Raw genomic sequence first — 23,956 nt, 5'->3', positions numbered from 1 at the left:
CTTCCTGCAAAGCACTCCCGGGCCTGCTCATAGAGTGCCCTTCCCCCTGCACTCCCAGGACCCCTCAAACCCAGCTGGGAGTTGCAAACTCGGAGGAGTCTCCAGTGACTGGCATGGATGTTAGTGCCTTCTCACCCACCAAACCTGATCTGTAGACACTTTCCGGTATTTCCCACCCTGTGTCATACTGGCCAACGGTGGCCCCCTGCAAGGGAGCCTCCTCCTTCCCCAGAATGCAGGCACAACACACGGCACACATGAGGCACACCACAAACGTGTAACTGCCTCGAACTGGAGCACAGGTGGCCCTGCAATCTGTTTTTAGGCAAAACCGGCCTTCAGCAATTCGGAAAGGAACATAATTGAGGTACTTTACACCACTCGCAGTTGCTCTAATCTATATATGGCTCCTGTCTCCAGGCAGCACCCTACATGCACTTGACCCACAGCACTTGACCACGCTTTGCTGTGACTGTCCCTTCACACATACACAGCAGAGGGTTTGCGGTGTGGCTCTGCCACTGGCTACCTATGTGAGCCTCTCTGGGCCTCAGTTTCCTCTTCTCTTAATGGAGATCACAGGGGCACCCACCTTGCCAGGGGGTTGTGAGGTTTAATGGAGTAGGCAAAGTATTCAGAAGGGTGACCCGCGCTCAGTGGAGCTCTCTGAGTGCTGACCATCCCAGGCGTTACCATCTCCCTCCCTGCCTGGCTCAGCCTCAGAGGCTCCTGGATGGGTGAGGGCCCTGGGCCCCGCCTGCCTGGACTGGAGGCAGCTCAGATGTCTAGTGACAGCAGGAATGTCCGCTAAGCTCCAGATCATAACCCACTGGCAAGAACTTTGGAGCAGAGGAAAGGGGGGGCACCAAGCCATCTGATGTCAGCCTGATAATGACCTTTGCCAAAATCACACAAGACCCAGAGGAATGGATGTGTCCATTCTAAGCTGGGTCGAGCTGTATTGTGACAGATGGGATTTCCCAAAGACGGCCACACCCTGTGATGCTGACACCCCTCCACTGAGAGGCAGGGTCTCGTTCCCTCCGTTTGCATCTGGATGGACCAGGGTGACTACAGCAGAAGTGGTGTTTCGTGACATCCATTCTAGGGTCAGAAAAGGCCTCTTTCCTCTGGCACTTTCCCCTGCGGACCCCACCGCCATGCTGGGAGGAGGCACAAGCTAGCCCTGTGGAGACTACGTGGCGAGGCTCACGTGGAGGGAACTGAGGCTCTCGGCTGCCAACCAGCATCACCTGCCTTCAGATGACCCCTGCCCGGCCCTCGAGTGCTGCTGAGGCCCAGACCCCATGGAGCAGAGACAAAAAAATCCCCACTGTGCACTGTCTAAATTCTAGACCCACAGTATCTGCAAACAAAATTAACAGTTGCTTGACACTAGTACGTTTTGGTAGCACGACTATTTATTCAACCATAGTAAAGGTTTAAGTTCCCAGGATGTGCCAGGATCTCTCACACTTCCAGCAGTCTCGTTCTGATCCCCGGCCAAGTCCCAGAGGCAGACCCAGCTGAGATGCCACCTCCCCTGTCCCATCACCAAGCTCACGTCACACGCTGCCTGTCCCTGTGACATGCCTGGTCCTCCCCATACAGAGGCACCATAATGCAGGGCAAAGAGCCACGGACCTGGAGTTAGGCTGCCTAGGTGTGGACTGTGGCTCCAACACTCAGGAGCTGTGCGGCCTCAGGCAAGTTTCTTAAGTACTCCATGTCTCAGTTTCCCCATCTACAAGCTGGGGATAACTCCTTCCTGTGGGGTGCGGTCAGGAGGGGGTTGAATGTGTAAAGCCTTAGACGGGGCTGAGCTCAAGGAACAGCCCACAGTGCATGGTCTACTGTTTCCTCTGGACTGTAGAGTTCTTGCGGGTAGGAACCCACCCCCAGTGACTCCCAGAGGACCTGGCGCCGTATACACTTAGTCAACACTGAAGGAATGAGGGGACAGATGCACCATCACCGCACTCTGCAAGCCTGGGCAGGGGGGTGCCACCTACTCCCAGTCTCACCGCTAGAGGAGCCAGAGGAGGTGGAGGAGCTGGAGGAGGTGAAGGAGGTGGAGGAGGAGCTGGGGGAGCTAGGGGAGCTGGGGGAGCTCCTCTTGGAGGCTGGCGCCTTCCCCAAGGCAATCAGTCTTCCAGTCACCAAAGACGAAACCCTCAAGAGAAGCCACAGCAGCCTGAGGTCCATCAGCCGCTCCATCTGGAATCACCTGTCCAAGCCAGCCCACCCTGCAACCTGCTCCTGGCACCGGCTTAATGCCTGAGTGCCCATTCTTTCCTGTGTCGCAAAACATGTGGGGACACTCCTGAATGACACGGTCGAGGTCGACCCAGACCCAGCTCTGCATTCAACGAGTCAGAATCATCAAATTTCATCCGTCTCTCTCAGTTCAAGATTCTTGACCTTTAAGGTGCTCTGGGGCCAGCCAGTCTGTAAAGTACCCATTTGCTGACGGCTTCCTCTAAAGAATCATTAGTGAGTCAATAATGGACTCATGGATTCTCCAAGAAGGGAGATGAGACAGAATGTCCTTGGATGTGACGCAGCCGGCCCAAACCAGGACCCAGTGACCATCTGGACACATCGATCCCCCTCCTAGGAAATTACAGAGCCACGTAAAACCCCAACATCCCAGCAAAGGTGTTTAAAATGGAAAACTCAACACACATCCCGGAAACAAACACAAAGACCTGGTGCCCTGGATGTTAAGAGCAGAGAAGCCAAGGCCAGGCGGGAGGGAGGCGCTCAGCTGCAGATGGATCGTGAGACCACCTTCCTGCCACCCTTCCAGCTCTGGCCCCCTAAAGAGTTCCCAGAGACACAGAATGGTTCTATGCCTCCCTAATATCCACCACAACTGGTGTGCCAGGCTCTGGGGACACACAAGTGACCAAGGGACTGCAGGCCAGGGCTGTCAGTCCAGAGGGCAGCAACCAGCATGAGGGGCATGGCATGGCCTCTGTTTCTCCTGCCCTGGACAATCAGGTACCTGGAACTTTCTGCTCCAGATCTTAAACTAGAGACAAATGCACATGATCAGGAGAGAAGGCCCAGGATGAAGACAAAACGAAGACTGTGCTGGAGGCTTGGGGCCTGGAGAGGAAAAGACATTAGGGGTCCTTCTCTTCATAGATGTGATAGGCCCCTTGTCCCCAGGCTCAGACAGGACCCACAAGGTCCCAGGGGCAGATCCCAGGACTTCAGCCTAACATAAGAAACCATTTCTAATGGGCAGAGTCTCCAGAGAGAGAAGGTGTGAGCTCCCTGCCGGCAGACGCAATCCGAGGCTGGGCAGCTGCCCAGCAGACATTCTAAAGGGGTCTCTTCCAGCCCCGAGACGTGGGGCTTTCCTTCCTCACTGGCAGTTCTCTAACCAGGAGCTGCCTGGATAGGAAGTTACAATCCAAGAGACTGCTCTCCACCCAGCCTCCCAGCCTTGACCCAACCACTGCAACGCAGTGTCCTGAGGGTTCCCAGGGCTACGCGAGAGGACCGCTTCTGCCAGCAGCTCCCAGGGTGAGGAGGCAGACCCACCCGTCTGTTCCTTCAGTCAACACTCGCTGGGCACCTATAGTGCCCCATGCACTGTGGGGGGGACCTTGATGACCTGGGGCACACCGGACCACTCTAAGCTCACCTCCTGCACACACCTTCAGCGCTGAAGCTGGCCTTGGGGCGCCACCCTGCTACGCGGAAACGCTCTGGTTATCTGGGAAGACTTGGGGCATTCCATAGTTCAAATAACTGGTGGATGAGCCTTGAAAACTTTAATTGTGACCACTTTGCACAGAAATCTCTGCTTAGTCAGTAGGGGCCTCAAAACATTCTTTCGCCCCTTTTCGGTGACTGGTGATCACCCTGGACGGGGACCTGCCTGTGCAAATGACCCCGGGCCCCAAGCCACTCCCCGTGGCTCCTCTGCTCCTCCCTCCAGGCTCTGTCCTTTGCTGCTGCTGCTGATTCCTGCTTCTTGCCACCCAAATGCTGTTTCCGATCTCTCCTCTGTCGGCGCCTTCTGTCTTTCCTTACTCGGGTGGACCGAGCTCTTGTAATCCTTGGCTCTGACAGCCAGAGCCAGCCAGGGAGTCCTTCTGGCAACAAACCAGCCTTGGCTCTTTGGTGGCCCTGTGTCTGCGGCCCTCAGCTGTGTTCACCCTGGCTGGACTCTACTGGGGAAGATGTTCCACCTTAGGCCAGACGCCAGGCAGCTAAGTTTGTCCAAAATCGGAAACGGGGTGAATGAAGCATCACTCTCTAATTGTTTCTTCCAAGCACGTAAAATTCCTTTTCCAAATAGCAGGCCACATGTTCCAGGGGAGAAGCCTCCTTCACCATCCTGGCACAGGGCAAGACCCGGATTCAGAGACCCAGGTGCAAGTCTGTCCTCCGGCCACGACTATCTGGGTCATCTTGGGCAAGTTTGGTAGCCTACTCAAATTTTGTCCCCACATTTGTAAAACGGGGATGATAATATGTACTCTGCAGGTAGCTGGGAGGCGAGAATGAGCTAACAGGGATGAAAAACACACGGTGAAACTGTGAAGTGCCACACAACATTCCTAACACAGCAGTGACCGCAGAAAGCAACTGTGGAAGCCGTGTCTCCCACCTCTGAACTGGGCCCCCTGCGCCTCTCTGATCATGCGCTCCCCAGGGCTGCCAGAGTCGTCTTTATGAGCCACCCCTAGCCCCCACCCCAATCAAACACCAAGTGCATGTCGGGGGCTGGTTCCCACCAGCCTCCATCTGCCCCGGACACCCTCTGGCAGCGCATGCCAGCACCGTGTGAATCACAGCCCTCACCAGACGCCAAGCAGGGGGACCCTGGGCATGTCACTATACTTCTCTGAGACTCAGCCCTCTCCCTGAAGAATGGGAATTCCACCTCCAATTCAGGCGTTCACGTGTTTAACACACACCTATCTCCACGATCTCCCCCTCCCTTGCCCTGAAGATGCCATTGAAAGGAGAACAGATGGGGTTGGGCTGCAAACCTTCCAGGACAAGGAGACTGGCAACAGAGGCAACAGACAAGAGATGCCATCGAAGACTCCGGACAATGCAGCCTGGTCACTGAGTTGTGGGGGCCAAGGAGAACCCCAGCAAACCTTAGCACTGGACGTGCCGCCAGGGTGCAGATGGAAAACCGGTTGAGTTGTTACTTTCCAGGGAGGCTGAGGCGGCTCTGTCCTCGAACCCAGCCCAGCTGAGGGCAGTAACGGGGAGACGCACAGAAAACACAAAGACCGAGTCTAAATGCGAAAGGTGAGAGGTCCCCTCAGGTCCCTTCTGCCACTCTGCACCCACAGCTCAGCCTGTCCAGTGCTTCCCTCCAGGCAGAAGATGAGAAAATTATTTTCTGGAGAAACAGGCCGAGAATCAAAAACCCTTCATTCAGGACCTGCCCCCACTGCTGCACAAAAATGGTACAGGAAACACCCGCGTTCTACCGCCCAGGTGGGAGGCCCAGCAATGGTAAGCCCTGTTCTTAAATATCAAAAATAGCAAGGACACCAGACATTTAAGGAGCGCTTCTGACACCAAGGTCAAAGACCAAAGCAAGCAGACAGATGAAAGGGGCTTGGGAGGCAGAGATAGAGCAGGGGACAGAAGAAAACTGTAATTAACATCCCCAGAGACAGAGAGGGATTCTCTCCCACACCAACAAGGGGCTATGAAAAAACAGAACGAGGAAGAGCTACTGACATTTTAAAACACGATAAAGGAAATAAACATTTAATAGAAGAGCTCAAAAGTAAAGATTGTTTTCAAAAAACAAACAAAAACAAAAACAAAAAAACTCTGGAAAGCAGAACAAAAAAAAGAGTCAGAAAATTATACAGAAAATTTGAGGCTGGATCCAGAAGTGCAACATCCTACTGGCAAGAATTGCAGGGAGAAGGGAGGGAGTAGAGGGGAAGAAATGATCAAAGAAAAAAGGCAGGAAAATGTCCCGGAATCTCAGCACCGAAGTCTCCACGCTGAAAGGGTCCACACCAGGCTGCCCAGCACAATGACCAGCCCGCTCCTGTGGGATGTCAGGAAAATGGGGATAAAGACAAGAAAAAAAGGCAAAAAAAAAAAAAAAAAAAAGAAAGGAAAGGAAGTAAAGGAAAAGGAGGGAGGGAAAGAAGAAAGAAAAGAAGGGGAGGGAGGTAGGGAGGAAGGAAGGAAGTAAAGAAGGAAGGAAGGAGGCATTAAGGATCTACCTAGCAGACTTTCCAGAAATAACACCAGAAACTAAAAGACAATAAAAACATGTCTTCAAAATACAAGGGGAGAATGAATTCCAACTTAAAATTATATTCCCATCAAACACCAATCAAATAGAACAATATAATAAAGATATTTTCAGATTCCAAAAAACAGACCTCCCATGCACCCTCTTTCTCAGGAATCTCCCAGAAGGTGTGCTCCAACAAAAGGGAGTGCAAGCCATGAGCACCATGGGAACAGGTGACTTGGCACAGGAGGAGCAGCAGACTGTCCAGGCTGAGGATGAACGAAAGAGCCGGAGCCACAGCTGAGAGGCGGCCTGCAAAGCTGGAGTCCCGCCTAATAAAAGAGGACAAGGCTCCCGGAGAAATGTCGCCAGGGGGAAAAAGCAGAGCTCAGGGTTCCTGGATTAGTCCACATTACTGAGAACAGGATTGGTGGGGGTTTTTTTTAATTCAATTGGAGCATTTGGGAATAAATTAATGATAGATACATAAAAAACTGAACAAACTAAAAAGCAAGACAAGTAATACCTGGAACAAAACCAAAAAGTTATACAAGAAAAGGAAATGTAGCCCTGGGACACCATAAGGCTCAGCTCTGAGCAACATTTACAGACACACATAACACAAACTCTGAAAGCAGACTTAGAAAAACAGGCCGGCGAGGTGGCTCATGCCTAGAATCCCAGTACTCTGGGAAGCCGAGGTGGGAAGATCACTTGAGGCCAGGAGTTCAACATCAGCCTGAGTAATATAGCAAGACCTCATCTCTACAAAAAATAAGAAAAACTAGCAGGGCGTGGTGGTGCGCATCTGTAGTCCCAGCTACTCAGAAGGGTGAGGCAGGAGGATTGCCTGAGCCCAGGCGTTAGAGGCTGCAGTGAGCTACAATGACACCACAGCACCCCAGCTCACAGCCCAGGCAAGCGAGACCCAGTTTCAAAAAAAAAAAAAAAAAAGAGAGAGAGAGAAAGAAACAAATGTGATACAGTCACACTGAAAAGATGAGGGAAAGTGTGTGTGTGCGCAGGGCCAGGGGACTGATACCTAAATCAAAACCTTCTACAGTAGGAAGCCCCAAAGTAATACTATATAAAATTGAAAAGCCAAAAGAACAACTGTACAAGCATATTTTTAGGTTATTCTAGGGAGAAATAGTTAAAAGAGCTGAAAGCGCAGTGACCTTGGAAGTGAAGAGGAGCCAGGGCAGTTTTATGTTTCAACCACATGCCTATATTACTTTAATAAAACCACAATTCTTGGTGTTTCTTTAAAGCAGAATTTTGTTTAAAAAAAAAAGGCAACATCTGCACAATGCCCAGCTCCCAGCCGGCCTCCCCGCCCTCCCCCGCCCTCCTCAGCTCTCTGGGCACTGAGGAGGAACGGTGGGAGGGGGAACAAATGGGGGGCTCTTTCTGAATTTTACAGGACTCCCCCATCACCAACTCTGGGGCGGTGCGGGAGGGGGCGGCGTGGGGCCGGGCCCTGACGCAGACGCTGGTGAACTCTGGGGCAGCCTGAACTTCTCGGCAGCTGCTGCGCTGTTTGTAAACTCCCTGCTAGAGGCCAGGCAGAGGGGACAATAGCGTTGCTAGGAGATGTGCTTCCCAGGGCACAGACTTCCTGAGAGGACCTTTACCAGGGGTGGGAGGCAGGTTGGGACAGGCGGGGCCTGAACAAAGAGGCTTCTGGAGTGGGGGTGAACGCAAGCCATCTGCTCCCGCCTCTGGGGCGCAGGTGGAGCGGAGGCTCCCCTGGCTGTGTCCCCCCACCTTCTGCCACGCGCCCCAGTCTTCAGGGCCTAGCCAAGAAGAGGGGCTACCCTTGCCCCTCGACCACACAGGGAGAGGCCCCTTGGCAGAGAACAGCTTTTTGCTTCAGAAGAACCAGGTGGGCAGAGGCTGCCCCGGGGCCCCCGTGTGAGGCTGGCAGCTGACTGGAAAAGGATCCTCAGTCCCAGCCTAACCCAATCTCAGCCTTTACAGCTGCCCAGGTATCCAGGGGTTTCCCTGGAGATCCAGCTATTTCCAGGAACTTCAGACACCAGGGCCCCAGTTAGGCCCTGAACAGGTCCCCATCTGGCCCCAGTTTTCCTGCTTAGAAGAGCAGGACAGGACACCAGCTGGGGGCTGGGGGAGGCCTGGGAATTTAATGAGGCCCCACATGGAAGAATGTAAGGCACGCAGCAGGTGCTTAATAAAGTCCCTTATTTGTTTGAAAGTTATAGAGTAAACAGCTCCCATGTGCTAGGCATGGGCTACACCCCCATCCTGCCCTGCAGGTAACAGTCTGCTCAGGAAGACGCGTGAGCAAGGCAGCTGCAAACCACGGGAGAGCGCGCAGGACCGGACAGGCACTCGGAGCACGGGTGGCAGGGAAGGCCTGGGGAGGAGCAAAGGGGCGGCCACACACAGAGCAGGGGAAGAGCTTTCCAGGCCAGGGCAGACTGGCACACACCAAGCTCCCAAGGCTGGGGACGGGCAACAGGGAGGCATTGGGGGGCAGGGACGACTCCTGTTAAGGCGCCTCCATTTCCTCCCACCCCAGAGGCATTTCCTGTGCCCTGTGAGTCCTCAGGGATACACAAGGTTCAACGCGGGACAGGAAGAGAGACTCCAGCTGCTTGGGGAACGAGCATGATGCACCCCAATACCCATGATGCCCAGGCCTCCCAGGTCAGGGAAGCAGACAATTTCTGGGTGTGCCCGGGGCTGCCTGGACCACATCTGGTCACTTTATCCAAAATCATCAGCAAAAGGTACAGTGAAGAGACAGGAAACCACGCACCCTGAGAGCAGGGTGGGCGTCAAAGTGGGGGTCTTGAATTGAGGGATCCCCCTCTCCATTCCTGCTGCCTGCCCCGGGGAATCGCTGGCCTCGCCCTCCTCCTCCACCCTCCACGTGGAGATCTGTCTAACCTGCAATTTCTAATCTTGTCACATTTTTGTGCATCAACCGTAAAGAAGAAAATCTAAATTCTCTGTATGGCCTGCAGGGCTGCGTATGCCCCTGTCCTTCCTTGCCTCTCGGTGCAACCCATTCTCCAGCCGCTGACCTCTCCTCTGGCCGAGGCTGGCCCCCAGCACAGCACCCCCAACAGCCTCCGGGCCAGGCACGTGTGAATCCCTCTCTCCCCATCAGAGCAGGTTCCCTGTCTCCTTGCAGTGACTGTTTAGGGGCCACAGGTCCCGGAGGGCAGGGAGGGTGAGGGCTGGCTTTTCCTCTTTGCAAGCCAGAGCCTGGCCCGTGGCTGGAGCTCAGTACAGGAGCGGGTGACGTTTCTACTCCACACACAGAACTGAAAGGAAGGGAGGCCCCTGCTCAGGTGGCACAGCAGAGCACCTCATGGGACAAAGCTCTTATTATTGAGACACACGGGGGTGGAGGCCTGGTCCTGCTGCCGCCCTGCCGCAGATCCCTGGATGAATCCTACCTAGCTGTACCTGGGGTTTCTGTCTACAGATGCCCCCCCCCTGCCCCACCGTGGGAGATGCCAGAATTGAGAAATGAGACCCAGGTGGAGGGGCCCTGCTCCAGGTGTCTGTATTGTAAGACTCTGCTACAAGTGCTGTTACTTGTCACTTTGGGACAGAAACCCTGGGGTGAGTGAAGAAGTGAGGGCTGGGTCACGACCAGTCCTCGTGGGGCTCAAGGCCCCTCAGGGAGGAGCACGGGAGGGGCTCCCAGTTGGCCCGCCAGCACCCCAGGCCCTCCCTCGTGCCCCCGCCCGCACCCGTCCTCACCCTCGTAGCAGTCGCGCACGGTGCCAAAGTACACGTAGTACTGGTCGTTGGTGAAGAAGAGCAGGCTGAGCCAGGAGTCGAAGGCGTAGATGGGCACAATGAAGAGGATTCGGACGATGTAGCGCTGCTCGTTGGGGCAGCTGTAGCAGCGCAGGTGCATGTAGATCTGGGGGCAGAGGGGCGGGGTCAGCCGGGACCAGCGGACGTGGATGTGTGTGGACTCCTAGCTCTGCCACTTACTGGTCCCCCTGATGTGAGGCACTGACCCTGGGGCCTCAGAGCCCTGCTCTGTAAGATGCAGATAAAACCTGCATCGGAGGCTGTCGTGAGGCTCAGACCAGCGGGGCACACAAAGCTCCTGGAACACACATGCCCCAGGACGGCCTTGCAGATGCTGCGACTGTGACCCCACCCCCCAGGCCAGTCCTCAAGGCCGAGGCTGGAATCCAGTTGAACAAGCCCCCAGGAGCTCACACAGGCAGCTCTGCCCCCCAGCCTGTGTCCCCCTTTTCCCCTCTGGGCAGAGGGTCTAAAGCGGCAGCACAGAGCTAAGGCACGGCCACCTGAGTTGGAGCCCACCCTGCCCTGTCCCCTAACTTATGGTGCAGGGGGCAAGAGAGTGGGGGGCCCCCTTCTGAGGGAGGTGGTCAAGATTCCGGCTGAGCGGCCACAGTGGCTCCTCACACTGGGCCTTGTGGGCTGTTAAACAAAGGCAGTGCCACCGGCCTCACCCGGAAGTTAGGACAATGAAGTGCAGCTTTCAGAAAGCAGGGACAAAAAATAAGAGCCACACAAATGCCAAGAGCTGCTCTAGCACGGTCCTCAGTCCTGCAGCCCCCGCGTGTCCCGTCCCACCTCTCCTGACAGCACACTTGGCTTGCTGAGCCCTGGGCTGGGGGGAAAGAACAAAATATTCCTCCGTCTGCCATAAGCCGCCTTAGATGCAAGAGGGTTCTAAAAGGGACGGGGACACAGGCCAGTGGGGCTGACTAGGGAACCTGGGTGGACACACCCGGCCCCTCTTCACTGGTCACCTTCAACCCTCCTTTTCAGGCTCCAGGCCTGTCCCAGCCCACACCAGCCTCCACCAGGGCAGCAAGCAAAGTGGGGGCGGGGAACTGGACTTCTTCCCCAGCTCTGCCACCAACTTACAAGTGACCAGGCTGGCTCTTCCCCTCCTCCAGCTCTGGCTCTCAGTTTTCCATCTGCAAAGGGGCCCCTGCCACCCACGTGCTCCTACAGTTCCCAGCTCCCTGGAGCTTCAGCTGGACATGAGACTAATTCTAACCAATGGAAGGTGAGCAGAAGTGACAGGTGTCATCTCTGGAGTGCGGTGGTTACATACCTGCCTTCCTCACACTTACTGCCCCAGCTGTCAGAGGGATGATCCTCGAAGCTGCTCAATGCTGGAGCCACAAGACAGCACCTGACCTGCCCTGGGCCGAGCTGGGACCGTGGGCAAGAGATAAACTTCTACTGGGCGACACCTCTGAAAATCCAGGGTTTGTCTAATACTGTAGTATTAGGCCAAGCCTAATACTCTGTTGGACCAAAACCACTCAGGATCCTTCTAGAGGGCCCCCAGATGGGCCTGGGTACCTGGTGGCAGGTGATGAGCAGGGCCGTCCACACGAAGAAGCCGGAGATGGCCTGAGCGGCGGTTGTCATCAGGAACACAGGCTGCTCCATGGCGGTCGGGCTGCCCTCGGGGATCGCAGAGACGCTGGGTGAAGCTGCTGCGGTCGTGGGCGACGCTGGATCCGGGGCCAGCGCAGCCCCCCTCACTGTCATGGTGCCCAGCAGCAGGAGGCTCCCTGAGAGAAGCCCTTGCAGGAAGTGACAAGCTAGCCTAGAGGGAAGAAATCATGACGTTAGTCTCCTCCCGAGGTGCATGGCAGCGTGGGACAGAATCTTCCAGGTCTCTACATCCACCTCTGGCCAAGGCTCACCCTGATCCCAGCCATCACCCTGGTCCCGTGGCCACCTGCCGACCTCTGGCAATAACCTGCAGTGCAACCAGAGGAACATCTGACAGTCACCAAAGATGCAAAGTGCAGAGCAGGGGCACCGTGGGAAGAGCCGGGCTGGAGCGCAAGTTCCAGCACCACTGCTAACGCCACCGCCAACCAGCTGTGTGCCCGGGTGTGATTCCCAGGGCCCCATAGGCTCTCTGCTGCCTGACCCAGAAAACAGACAAACCCCAAACCCAACCCTCTTGGCCTGAATCCCGAGGTCAGCCCAGATGACTCTCATGGTCCCTTCCAAGTCTGTGAGCTCATATTCAAGCCAAAACATAGTGACGCTGATGGGAGGCTTTTCTGGGCCTTCCCGGGGTACAGCCTGGCCCCACGAGGAAGAGGTTTCTTTGCCCGCTGCAGATGCCACTCCCCGTGCCCCGAGTCCTCGCCAATGGCTCAGTACCCCTGCTACGGTGTGTGCCACATCAGCTCTTAGCTGTAAGCGTGTACCCTGGAGAACCTTTTACGTTTCTATTTTCCTGCATATAAATGGTCTCTAACACACCGACCAAGAGATGCATCTAGACTAAAAACTCAAAAATGGAGATGGTGTCTATATAAAGAAACTCAAAAATGGAGAAGGTGTCTATATAAAGACTGGTGGCAAGCTTTGAAAAAGAGACACAGTGACAAGTCCAAGAATAGCTCCTGTAAGTATGGCTGCAAAATTGAAAACCAATGCCAGAAATATTTCTTGAAAAAGAAGATTTGGGTTGTAAACCATCAACTTTGTCTATCATCCCAAATTAAATGAATAAACACGGGGAATGGGGGGGGCCACAAAGGAAGTACAAATACTCCTAAATCTTCACCTTCCCAGCAAGAGCGGGGGCATGTCAAAGGCAGTTTTGCCCTTGACTAAAGGCAGTGTTGAGAGGCCCCTGTAGACTCCCCAGCAGAGGGGCAAGCCCAGGGAACAGACCCCCCCAGGGCTGGGATCTGGATGAAGGCTCCAGGCCAGCTTCTTCCTGGGGCTTTGCTCACTCACACTCACATACCCCCAGGGCATTCCCAGAGCTCCCTCCCGCTCTTTATGTAGGTCACTTAATTCACAAGAAATGCAGCCAGAGACAGCGGGTAACTTACCCCAAAGCAGACCAAGGAATCAAAGCCAGGTCCTCCAAACATGTTGTCTCCCCACCTCCTACCAAGTGGGGGGACCTGGACGAGCTGCCCCTCCCCCTACTCCAGAGCCCCCTTGCAGGACAAAGCCCATCCTCCCAGGGGCCAGTTTGCACAGCGCTAGACCCTGTACAATGTTCACCATGGGTGGGCAGGGTGGAGACTGGAGTCTGACCCTTTCATACTTAGTACAGGCACCTACCTAGGAAGGCTTTCTGGCCTGCCCAGGCTCCACAGGCAAGCGGGACTTTGGCCTGGCACAGCCCCCGGACCTTGGAGAAGCAGGGGCAGTGCTGCCTGCTGCAGCCCCTTTGCTCCCCTGGGGAAGGGCTTCCATGTCTCCCCTTTTACAAGTTAGCCCCCGAGGCGGGGGGTGGGAGATGCACCCATGAGGCTCAGAATTCCAGCAGCTCTGGGAGGACCCTGTTATTTTCTTAATTGACCAAATGCTAAATTTCTGCCAGGGACATGGCAGAAGGCCCAGAGGGGAGATGCCATAACCTTTTTTATTTTTTTGAGACAGGGTCTCATTCTGTTGCCCGGGTTAGAGTGCAGTGGCGTCATGATAGCTCACTGCAACCTCCAACTCCTGGTCTCAAGCACGGGCGCATGCTACCACACCTGACAATTTTTCTAATTTTTGTAGAGACGAGGTCTTGCTATATTGCCCAAGCTGGTGTCAAACTCCTAGCCTCAAGTGATCCTCCCACCTTGGCCTCCAAAAGTGTTAGGCAGAATCATCTTTCTAACAAACACGTCCTGAGGCCTCTAGACTGGCGCTGGGCCCTGGGCTTTGAGGCACTCCTAGCTGCTCTTGGCGACTGCTCTGTGCAGCAGGGGTAACCTGGAGGTCTCATCCCCTCGCACTGCTGAGAGGTGAGTGCCCAGCACGACAGGAGCCCAGGGCGAGCACCGACTGGCTTGGCCAAGGTTAGGGATGGGGTCAGGGAAGGCTTCCATGTGGTGGGGTTTTGGGGCAGAGTCTCAAAGGAGTGTAACCACACGTCAGCTTAGAAGTCACCCAGTGGGACTCCTACCAGACTCTACCACCTGCAAATTTGGGCAAGTGACTTCTTTCAGAGCCTCAATTTCTTCATCTGTAATATCTCAGGGAAACTACTTAATCAACAAGGGAAAGTTCTAGTTTATAGAATTTCTGTTAATAAATGGAGACAGAATAACAATTAAGAATCACCATTTTGCAATTCCTAGTTCAAATAATGATGTAGATATGGATGATAAAACCAGTAGGTACAAGGCTGACGGGAAACTTGGTAACAAAAGAATCAGGTGGCACCCCCTAAACCACAGTCACTATCAATGCCACTAGAATGGGGCGGCCAGATGAACCTCCTGATGAACGCTCGGGAAGCCAGCAGCACCACCTAGGAAAGACTCACGCCCAAAACATGAACTGGAATCTAAACAAGTCTCTAGAACTAGCCACTGGGATCCAGGAGACAGAGGGGGTGGAGGAACAGATGAGGTGATGCCATGAGGAAGCAGCAGCCATTCTGGACTGTGGGTCAGTCCACAGGGCAAATGACCTGGGTCCTCCAACAAATTAATGGCTATTACAGAATAAGAGACACAACTAAACACAATGTGTCTGGGTCCTGATGCTTAAAAACCAGTAATTAAAAGACATCCTGGAAATAAAGAACAGACAAGAATTCCTGTCAATTTCGTTACGGTGATGATGGCAAAACTAAAACTCCTTATCAGTGGAGGAAGAATAAGCTTTTCAACAAACGGTGCGGCACCAATAGATAAACCAGAAGCCAAAAAACAAAAAACCTTGACTCTTAACCTAAACCCTTATACTATATACAAAAATTAATTTCAAATGGATCACAGATTTAAATGTAAAATATAAACCTACAAAACTTTTAGAACACATAGGAGAAAATATTTGAAACCTAGGGCTAGGTCAAGTGTTCTTATACTGGACACCAGAGGCATGATCCCTAAAAGGAAAGACTGATAAACTGAACTTCACGAACAGTAGAAACTTCGGCGCTGTGAAAGAGTCTACTAAGAGGATGAAAAGACAGGCCACAGAGTGAAGCACTGTTTGTAAGCCACAGAGGTGGTAACTGACTAGCATCAGGAATACATCAAGAATGCTCAAGGCCGGGCGCAGTGGCTCACGCCTGTAATCCTAGCTCTGGGAGGCCGAGGCGGGTGGATCGCTCGAGGTCAGGAGTTCGAGACCAGCCTGAGCAAGAGTGAGACCCCGTCTCTACTAAAAATAGAAAGAAATTATCTGGCCAACTAAAAATATATATACAAAAAAAATTAGCCGGGCATGGTGGCTCATGCCTGTAGTCCCAGCTACTCGGGAGGCTGAGGCAGTAGGATCGCTGAAGCCCAGGAGTCTGAGGTTGCTGTGAGCTAGGCTGATGCCACGGCACTCACTCTAGCCCGGGCAACAGAGTGAGACTCTGTCTCAAAAAAAAAAAAAAAAAAAAAAAAGAATGGTCAAAAATCTCAATGGTTAAAAAAAAAGAAAAAATACAATTAGAAAATGGGCAAAAAACATGAACAAATATTTCACAAAAGAACAGATACAGGGGCTGGACAGGGTGGCTCACGCCTGTAATCCCAGCACTTTGGGTGGCCAAGGCGGGAGGATTGCTTGAGGTTAGTTCTAGACCAACAAGGACCACATAGCAAGACTCCATCTCGGCCAGGTGCAGTGGCTCACGCCTGTAATCCTAGCACTCTGGGAGGCTGAGGCAGGAGGATGGTTCAAGGTCAGGAGTTTGAGACCAGCATGAATGAGAGTGAGACCCCGTCTCTACTAAAAATAGAAAGAAATTAACTGGACAACTAAAAATATGTAGAAAAAATTAGCCGGGCATCGTGGCACATGCCTGTAGTTCCAGCTACTTGGGAGGCCGAGGCAGGAGGATTGCTTGAGCCCAGGAGTTTGAGGTTGCTGTGAGCTAGGCTGACACCACAGCACTCTAGCCTGGGCAACAGAGTGAGACTCTGTCTCAAAAAAAAAAAAAAAAAAAGACTCCATCTCTACAAAAATAAGAAAAGTTAGCCAGGCGTGGTGGTGGGGGAGGGGCGTGCCTGTAGTCCCAGCTCCTGGGGAGGCTGAGGCAGGAGGATCACTTGAGCCCAGGAGTTCAAGGCTACAGTGAGCTATGATGATGCCACTGCACTCTAGCCTGGGTGACAGAGTGAGACTCTGTCTCTAAAACAACAACAAAAAAAAAACAAAAATCAAGAACAGATACAGACACATGATGGTAAATAAGGACAGTTTGGTGGCTGGCAAAAGGCAGTGACGATGATGAGGAGGGGTGTGTACATTTAAAGGGTAGCAGGGTTTTTTTGGCTTTTTTTTCAGGTGATAAAATAGTCTGTATTTTGATAGTGGTGGTGGCTACATGAATCTATACCTGAAAAAAATTCCATTGAACTATACACACACTCCATATATAAAAACAGGTCCGTACCCTAGTAACATTACTGCACTAATGTCCATTTCCTGGCTTTGACGTTACACTAACAGCTGGATAGGATGTCACTATCGGAGGAAGCTGGGTGAAGAACACACTGGACTCTGTGTACTATTTATTTTTTCTTTTTTGTAACTTCCCGTGAGCCCATAATTATTTCAAAATAGAAAGTTTTTAAGTCTTCATCAAGTAGAGATACATAACTGAAGTATTTAAGGGTGAAAAAATAACATGATGTCAGGGGATTTACTCCTTAAAAGGGGGAGAGGAAAAATGAAACAAGATCACACAATGTTGCTAACTGTTGATACTCAGTGACAGAGAGGGAGACATTTGTTACACCATTTGCTCTATTTTTGTGTGTTGAAATGTTCCCTACTAAAAAGCTTTAGACAGTAGTAGAACAGTAGAGTTTTCTACAAAATCTGTAATGAGATGGGGAGGGACACAGGAAATCATTTGTATCAGAGATTTCTTTCTTTCTTTCTTTTTTTGGACCTTTTTTTTTTTTTTTTTTGGAGACAGAGTCTCATTCTGTTGTCTGGGTTACAGTGCCATGGCGTCAGCCTAGCTCACAGCAACCTCAAACTCCTGGGCTCAAGCGATTCTTCTGCCTCAGCCTCCCACGTAGCTGGGACTACAGGCATGCACCACCATGCCCAGCTAATTTTTTCTATATATTTTTAGTTGTCCAGCTAATTTCTTTCTATTTTTAGTAGAGACGGGGGTCTCGCTCTTGCTCAGGCTGGTCTCGAACTCCTGACCTTGAGCAATCCTCCTGCCTCAGCCTCCCAGAGTGCTAGGATTACAGGTGTGAGTCACAACGCCCGGCCGAGATTTCTTGATTGTCTTGCAGATAAAGCAATCAAAAGCAATTGTCGGGGGGCATGGGCAATATATATAACCTGAACTTTTGTACCCTCATAATGAGCTGAAAAAAAAAAAAAAAGAAAACAATTGTCAAGCCTAACAACAGAGTTACATATTTTTCTTTTATTAAAAAAAATTGTTCCATGGCTGGGTGTGGTGGCTCACACCTATAATCCTAGCACTCTGGGAGGCCAAAGCAGGAGGACCAAGGTCAGGAGTTCAACACCAGCCTGTGCAAGAGTAAGACCCCAGCTCTACTAAAAAAAAAAACAGAAAAATTAGCCAGGTGTCATGGTGTGCACCTGTAGTGCAGCTACTCGGGAGGCTGAGGCAGGAGGATGGCTTGAGCCCAGGAGTTGGAGGTTGCTGTGAGCTAGGCTGACACCATGGCACTCTAGCCCGGGCGGCAGAGAGAGACTCTGTCTCAAAAAAAACCAAAACAAAAAAATGGTTCCAAATTTGCCCATCTTTTCCTATGAGGATTGGCTGTCAGAGGTGTCTTCCCAGTGATATTTTCAAAACATCTTTACACACGTTTAATATGTCCCTTCACAGGAAAGGCATGTAGCACAATGAGTGAGAGAGACACTGCTTTTTGAAAGAAACCATGGCTAGGGCAGAGTGCTCAAGAAAAGTATATTTGATTGGAGGTGGGAAAGTATATTTGAAAACTGTTTCCACTGTCATAGGGTTCTATTACCAAAACCAATATGTCTGTCGCAGATTTTTTAAAAACCACAAACCTCATATCTGAACTCCTAAAACAACTACATAACAGAATTTTCTAGTCTGTTAAAAAATTTCCAAAGCATTTGAGTGGGTTTTGGATTCATCTGTTAAGAACTTCAAAATAAAGTACCTTCTATTTTGTTTACAGAAACATCTGATTGGCACCGGGGAGGATGGAAATGTACTAGCCAAATTTCAACAAATCCTTTGCATACTCAGTGGGCAGGACAGAAAAATGAGGAACCCGATTTAGAAAGAAAGCAGCGATGTGTCTGCTCCGTGTGCAGCTTCGTGGCCTGGACAGGGATCTTTTGCAGGGAGGGCGGCCACCAAAACCAGTATATAAACAAACTGAACATAGAGCCAGACCTTCCAAATGCCCTCTCATAGAGCATTAAAGCACACTTTCCAAAAATAACCAAGCACATGGAGCCAGAAGGTTTCTGTACCATCAACAAAGTAAAATTATTACATCTTTAGCTTGTCCTTTGGTTTGCTTTTTGGAGTAGGTTTTATTATGAACATAGTAAGGTAATTCATGTATACTTATAACTACATGTATATATACCCCATAACTATACATCAATAGCCATACACTGGTACGTGCTCAAAAAGGTTTTGTGGGGGGTTTTCTTACTGATAAGGACGTGTGATCAAAGAAAGTTTGGAGAGCAGTGCCGTGGCGATGGGCAAAGCCAAAGGCTCCCGACCTGGCCACTGATGCCACTCCCCTCTCCTCTTTGCCTCTCTGTCCCTATTCTTGCCCAGACATGTCCCCCAGGCTTGCTCAGTTCCAGGCCGCAGATGGGATACAGAGCAAAGTCAAGCACTGCCCCCCAACCCAGCCCACTGCCAGCGAGGAGTGCAGTCACTCCACGGCCGTCTCCCATCCACACGCCGCCCGGCAGGCTGCAAAGAGGCCAGGCCACGCAGGTGGCACTTTGTCCCAGACTCTGAGTCAGGGAACTGAGCTGGAACCTTGGTGCCATCGCCTGACTGGCCCTGGAACAGGTGACTGGACTTGTGTTTCTCGGAGGGAAGAAGCCAGGTGGCTCCGTCCCATAGTCCAAAATCAAACACATAGTATTTTCATAGAGAAATGTATGGCTAGTTGCCCTGGGTGAGATATTTTTAAAGACCATAATTAGTTTCACATCAATTCAGGTCAGATTTTTGCCATGAAATGAGTCTGTGCACACTTAGGAAGAACCTTTGGGATTTCTGAGCACTCTGGATTCCGGAGTGGAGAAAGGGCCGTGAGCCTGGACTGATCTCCTGAACGGCGGGGAGGCCGCTGCCTGCGGAAGCCAGCCTCAGCGTGGTGTATTTTTACACTTATTTTCAAACACGACGGTATCCCTCCTCCCGACCTGAAATCCACACAGAACGCGTCAGGACCTGCCTGTGAGACACTCGCATGCTCCCCAACACAGCCCCGCCCTCATCCTCGTCTAGCAGAGACACCTGCTGGCTCACCCCCTTCTGGAGACACCCTCCTTTTTCAGACAAGCGATGAAGCTATAGCTAGTGCAGTCTCTAAACTCGGCCACCTGCCCTGGAATTTAAGCATTTCAGGGAGCATCTCAGCATCTCACCCAGATTTCATCCTGAGTCATTTTAACTTCATGTTCAAGGAACACCTGATTTTTGCCAAATCCCCCATCACAGATTTTATTATGCCCTATGTGGTAGGCTGAGTAATGACCCCCCAGAGATGGCAACATCCTAACTCCCCAAACCTAAGACTACGTTACTTTACACAACAAAAGAAACTTTGTGGAAGTGATTCAGTTAAGGATCTTGAGAGAGATTATCTTGGCTACAGGGGTGGGCCCCGTGTAATCACAAGGGTCCTCAGGAGAGGGAGGCAGGAGGGTAACAGTGTGAAGACAGCAGGGGACAAAAGAAGCAGAGAGAGGAGAGAGAGGGAGATGCCACGCTGCTGGCTTTGAAGGTAGAGGAAGGGGCCACAAGCCAAAACTGCAGGCGGCCTCTCGAAGCTGGACAAGGAGAGGAAACGGATTCTCTCCGGAGCCTCCAGGTGGAGCACAGCGCTGCTGACACCTTGATTTTAGCCCAGTGAACTACATTTTGGACTTGTGACCTCCAAAACTGTAAGATAATCTTTGTGTTTTAGGTCGCTAAGTTTCTGATACTTTGTTACAGCAGCAAACAGCCTGCAGACGAGGAGGAGAGGTTTGGAAGGCGGAAGTTGTTTGCCCATGGTCACCTGGTAAGTCAGTGGGCACAGCGATGCTGCTACATGTCCAACCCAAAGTCCTCCAAAGCTTTGCCTGGGGCTCTGCAGCTTTGTGTCCTCAGGCAAGTTACAGAACTGCTCCTTGCCTCGGCTTCCTCATCTGTAAATGGGGATGCGCCACACCTACCTCAGAGAGCGCTGCAAGGAATAACCAGTTAACGCAGGAAAGCGCGAGCAGGGCCTGGCACTAGGTCACGTTCTCCGTGAGCATTACTCTCCCATTTCAGCTGTTTCATCCTTTGGTCAGGCTGGGAGTTCACGTCCCCAACAGTCTCACAGACCCAGGCCAGTCCTTTCTCTGGTTGTCTGCTCACTTTGACACCTTCTGAGGCCATATTTTCATTCATTGGTTTCAGATCCAAACCCTTCTGCGCTGCAGCCATGAAGCGCCCAGGCAGGCAGGCAGCTGCCACCCACAGGCAGAGCTAAACTGGCAACATGATCGTCGCATGTATGTCTCTGGAATCTTAATGCAACCCAGGAGGGTTTGTGTTCTTTTATTTAATATATACAGAGAAACTCGAGAGGTAGAATTTGACTTGAGCATCATTCATCTGAACTGACCACTGTGCTCCTGCTTCAGCACCTGCAATGGCGACGAGCCCTCCTGCCTTGGGGGGCTGTCTGGGCTGGCAGCTTCTGGGTGGCTGCCTTTTGGGGGGAGACTGACCCACATCAGAGAAGGTCAGCAGCCCACGGCCTGGCCCTTCTCCAGAGGGGATTAGAGGGAAAGAGCGGCTGTGGCTGGGCAGTTCTGCCTGCTGAGCCTTCTGAAAAAGGATCACATGCCCTCATGGGGGCAGGGTCCAAATCTCTCCGTCCCACTCCCCTTCAATCCGCACAAACAAGCTGAGGCTCCACGTTTCTGCCCCTTCTCCTGGGGCTAAGTTCCCACGAATCTCTCAACCAGGAGAGAAAAATTATCCAATCATGCACCTCTCTGTCACTTGGGCAGAGTACAGAAATAAAGGACAATAACAAAGAAGTCCCAAATCCTCCAGCGAGGGCATACTCAACTCAGCCTTGTAATTAGGTCTTTTTCTTTAATACATACCAGTCCTAGTTTTGATCATCTCAGTTTTCTCCCAAATTGAGAACAAATAGACCAATGCTCAGCCTCATTAGCTGGGCTTTTGACCACCTTTCCAGATTGCTGAGGTCCCACACAACACCAAGCAAATGAGTGTCCTGGAAATGCAGAATCCTCAACCCCACCAGTCCTACTGCCCCCTGGGAGCAGGATGGCTAAGCCAAGACCCCTGCACCTGCCCCGTCCCCTGAAACCCTGTCAGCAAGAAGCCTGGCTAAAGCCCGGGATGCTTTGGTGAGGAACCCCAACGTGCATTTCATTCACACAAACACCTGTTGATTCAGGCGAGCCAGCAACCCACCCTGGGCGCACGGCCAGCAGTGAGTGCACATCACCCCCAAGACAAGAACAGGGACAGTTGTGCACCTTGATCTGGGCAGTGTACACAGACAGGTATTCACAGGTGCAAAAATCCACAAAGCTGCACGTGTAAGACTTGTGTACTTTACTGTAGTGAGTTAAACTTCCATGGAAAGTTTCTTAAAATATAAATATATACCTTTGAGCACCTTCTATGTGCTAAGTCCAAAGGGTATCTCAAGACTCTGATCCTTTCAGAGCTTACAGTCTAGTGGGAAAGAAAATCCACTTGAATAACAAGGTTGTCTGTGGCCAGTGGGACAGGTAATGAGAGCAAGTTAAGGGTATTGGTATTACATGTGACCTGGGGGAGATGGCAGAAGAAACTGCGTAAATGTAGCAGGCAGCCAGCCCTGTGTCCAAATCCCACTGCTGATGTATGATCTACACAAGGTATATGCTCTGCTTCTGCATCTGTAAAGAGGGAATCACAGTAGCCGTGTGTCCTAGGTTCTTGAGGATGCAAGGAATCCGCACCAGGCACTCAGCGCAGAGCCTTGGCCTGAAGGCGTGAGATATCCTATTCCTGCTTCGAGGCCAGGCCCGCCATGCCAGACACTGGGGTACACTCACACATGTCAAACAGGCCCTGGCCTCCACAGCTTCCAATCCTGCCACAAAGAGGGTAACTACTCATTCATCACTCAGCAAACATCTAACAAATCAGGGACTGTGAGCAGTACAGGGACTTTGCCCCTTTGAGCCGAGGTCCAGTGAGTAATCAGACACCTAGAACACAATACAAAAGGCCCCAAGTGCCAGCAGAGAGGAAGAGGAGTGGGAGAGGTCACAGGGCAGTGAGAAGTGGACAATAGACTGGCCCTGGAAAGTCAGATGGAATTTGGGCACCTGGAGACTGATTTGGGTCGGAGAGGCAGGAACTGTGTGAGCAAAGGCAAGAAAGTCAGGAGTCAAGGGTGACCAGTGAAGTGTGGCTCAAGAAGAGGCCCCGTAAAGAGGGCCTGGGACACCCAGGGCTGAGTTAGACTGTATTTTGCTGTCAGTGGGGAAGCCCCTGAAGGTTTCCAAGGTCAGGAAGTGAGCCCATCACAGCAGGGGTTTAAAAAATGCCAGGCAGGCCGGTACGGTGGTTCATGCCTGTAATCCTAGCACTCTGGGAGGCCGAGGCAGGAGGATCACTTGAGGCCAGGAGTTTGAGACCAGCCTGAGCAACAGCGAGACCCCATCTCTACTAAAAATAGAAAGAAATTAGCTGGACAATTAAAAATATATAGAAAAAATTAGCCGGGCACATTGGCGCATGCCTGTAGTCCCTGCTACTCGGGAGGCTGAGGCAGAAGGATTGCTTGAGTCCAGGAGTTTGAGGTTGCTGTGAGCTAGGCTGACGCCACAGCACTCTAGTCCAGGCAACAGAGCAAGACTCTGTCTCCAAAAAAAATAATAAAATAAAATTAAATTAAATAGGCCAGGCATGGTGGCTCACACCTAATATCCCAGCACATTGGGAGGCCAAGGCAGGAGGATGGCTTAAGGCCAAGAGTTGGCACCCTGGGCAACACAGCAACACCCCATCTCTACAAAAAACAGAAAAATTAGCTGGACGTGTGGTACAAACCCGTGGTCCCAGCTATTTGGGAGGCTGAGGCAAGAGGATCACTTGAGCCCAGGAGCTTTCATTTGCAGTGAGCTGTGATGACACCACTGCACTCCAGCCTGGGTGACAGAGTGAGACTCCATCTCAAGAAAATAAAAAATAAATAAATAAATAAAAGGACGAAGCCAGCCAACAGCAGTGATTCTGAGGGGCCAGAGAAGTGGCTGGGTCTGGGGGTCATATCTACCAAGGAGCACCCAAACCCTCACACTCGGTCCCCTTTGTGAGAACCAAGTGTGCATTTTTTGATGAGTAGTCAGGGCCTGAGTGAGGCTGGCTGTCCCTGGTGGGGTGGCAGAGCCTTGGCCTTCCTACACTGGGCAAGAGGTGAGATTATAGTTCTTATGTTTTTCTATTTAACTTTTTGAAAATTAATTAATACATTCACATGATTCGGCAATCACAAGGCACGTGGGGTCTCCAGCCAACAACTGCCGGCC

The 23,956-nt window shown here is 51.8% G+C and overlaps 1 protein-coding gene across 2 annotated transcripts in view; it reads right to left on the bottom strand.

The window, feature by feature from the left end:
- Nucleotides 1-23,956, bottom strand: part of TMEM184B (transmembrane protein 184B) — a 42,200-nt gene that overhangs the window by 9,584 nt on the left and 8,660 nt on the right. For both annotated transcript variants that reach the window (XM_045552879.1, XM_045552880.1), the window contains exons 2-3: nucleotides 11,579-11,828; nucleotides 9,980-10,145 (exon numbers count right to left, since the gene is read on the bottom strand). In XM_045552879.1, the coding sequence (XP_045408835.1) occupies nucleotides 9,980-10,145; nucleotides 11,579-11,770 (358 nt within the window). In that variant the 5' untranslated portion in view covers nucleotides 11,771-11,828. The remainder of the gene's footprint in view (nucleotides 1-9,979; nucleotides 10,146-11,578; nucleotides 11,829-23,956) is intronic.

This window comes from Lemur catta, chromosome 6 (genome assembly GCF_020740605.2).
Source record: "Lemur catta isolate mLemCat1 chromosome 6, mLemCat1.pri, whole genome shotgun sequence".
Classification (NCBI taxonomy): Eukaryota; Metazoa; Chordata; class Mammalia; order Primates; family Lemuridae; genus Lemur; species Lemur catta.
This window is presented reverse-complemented; position numbering and strand designations above follow the sequence as displayed.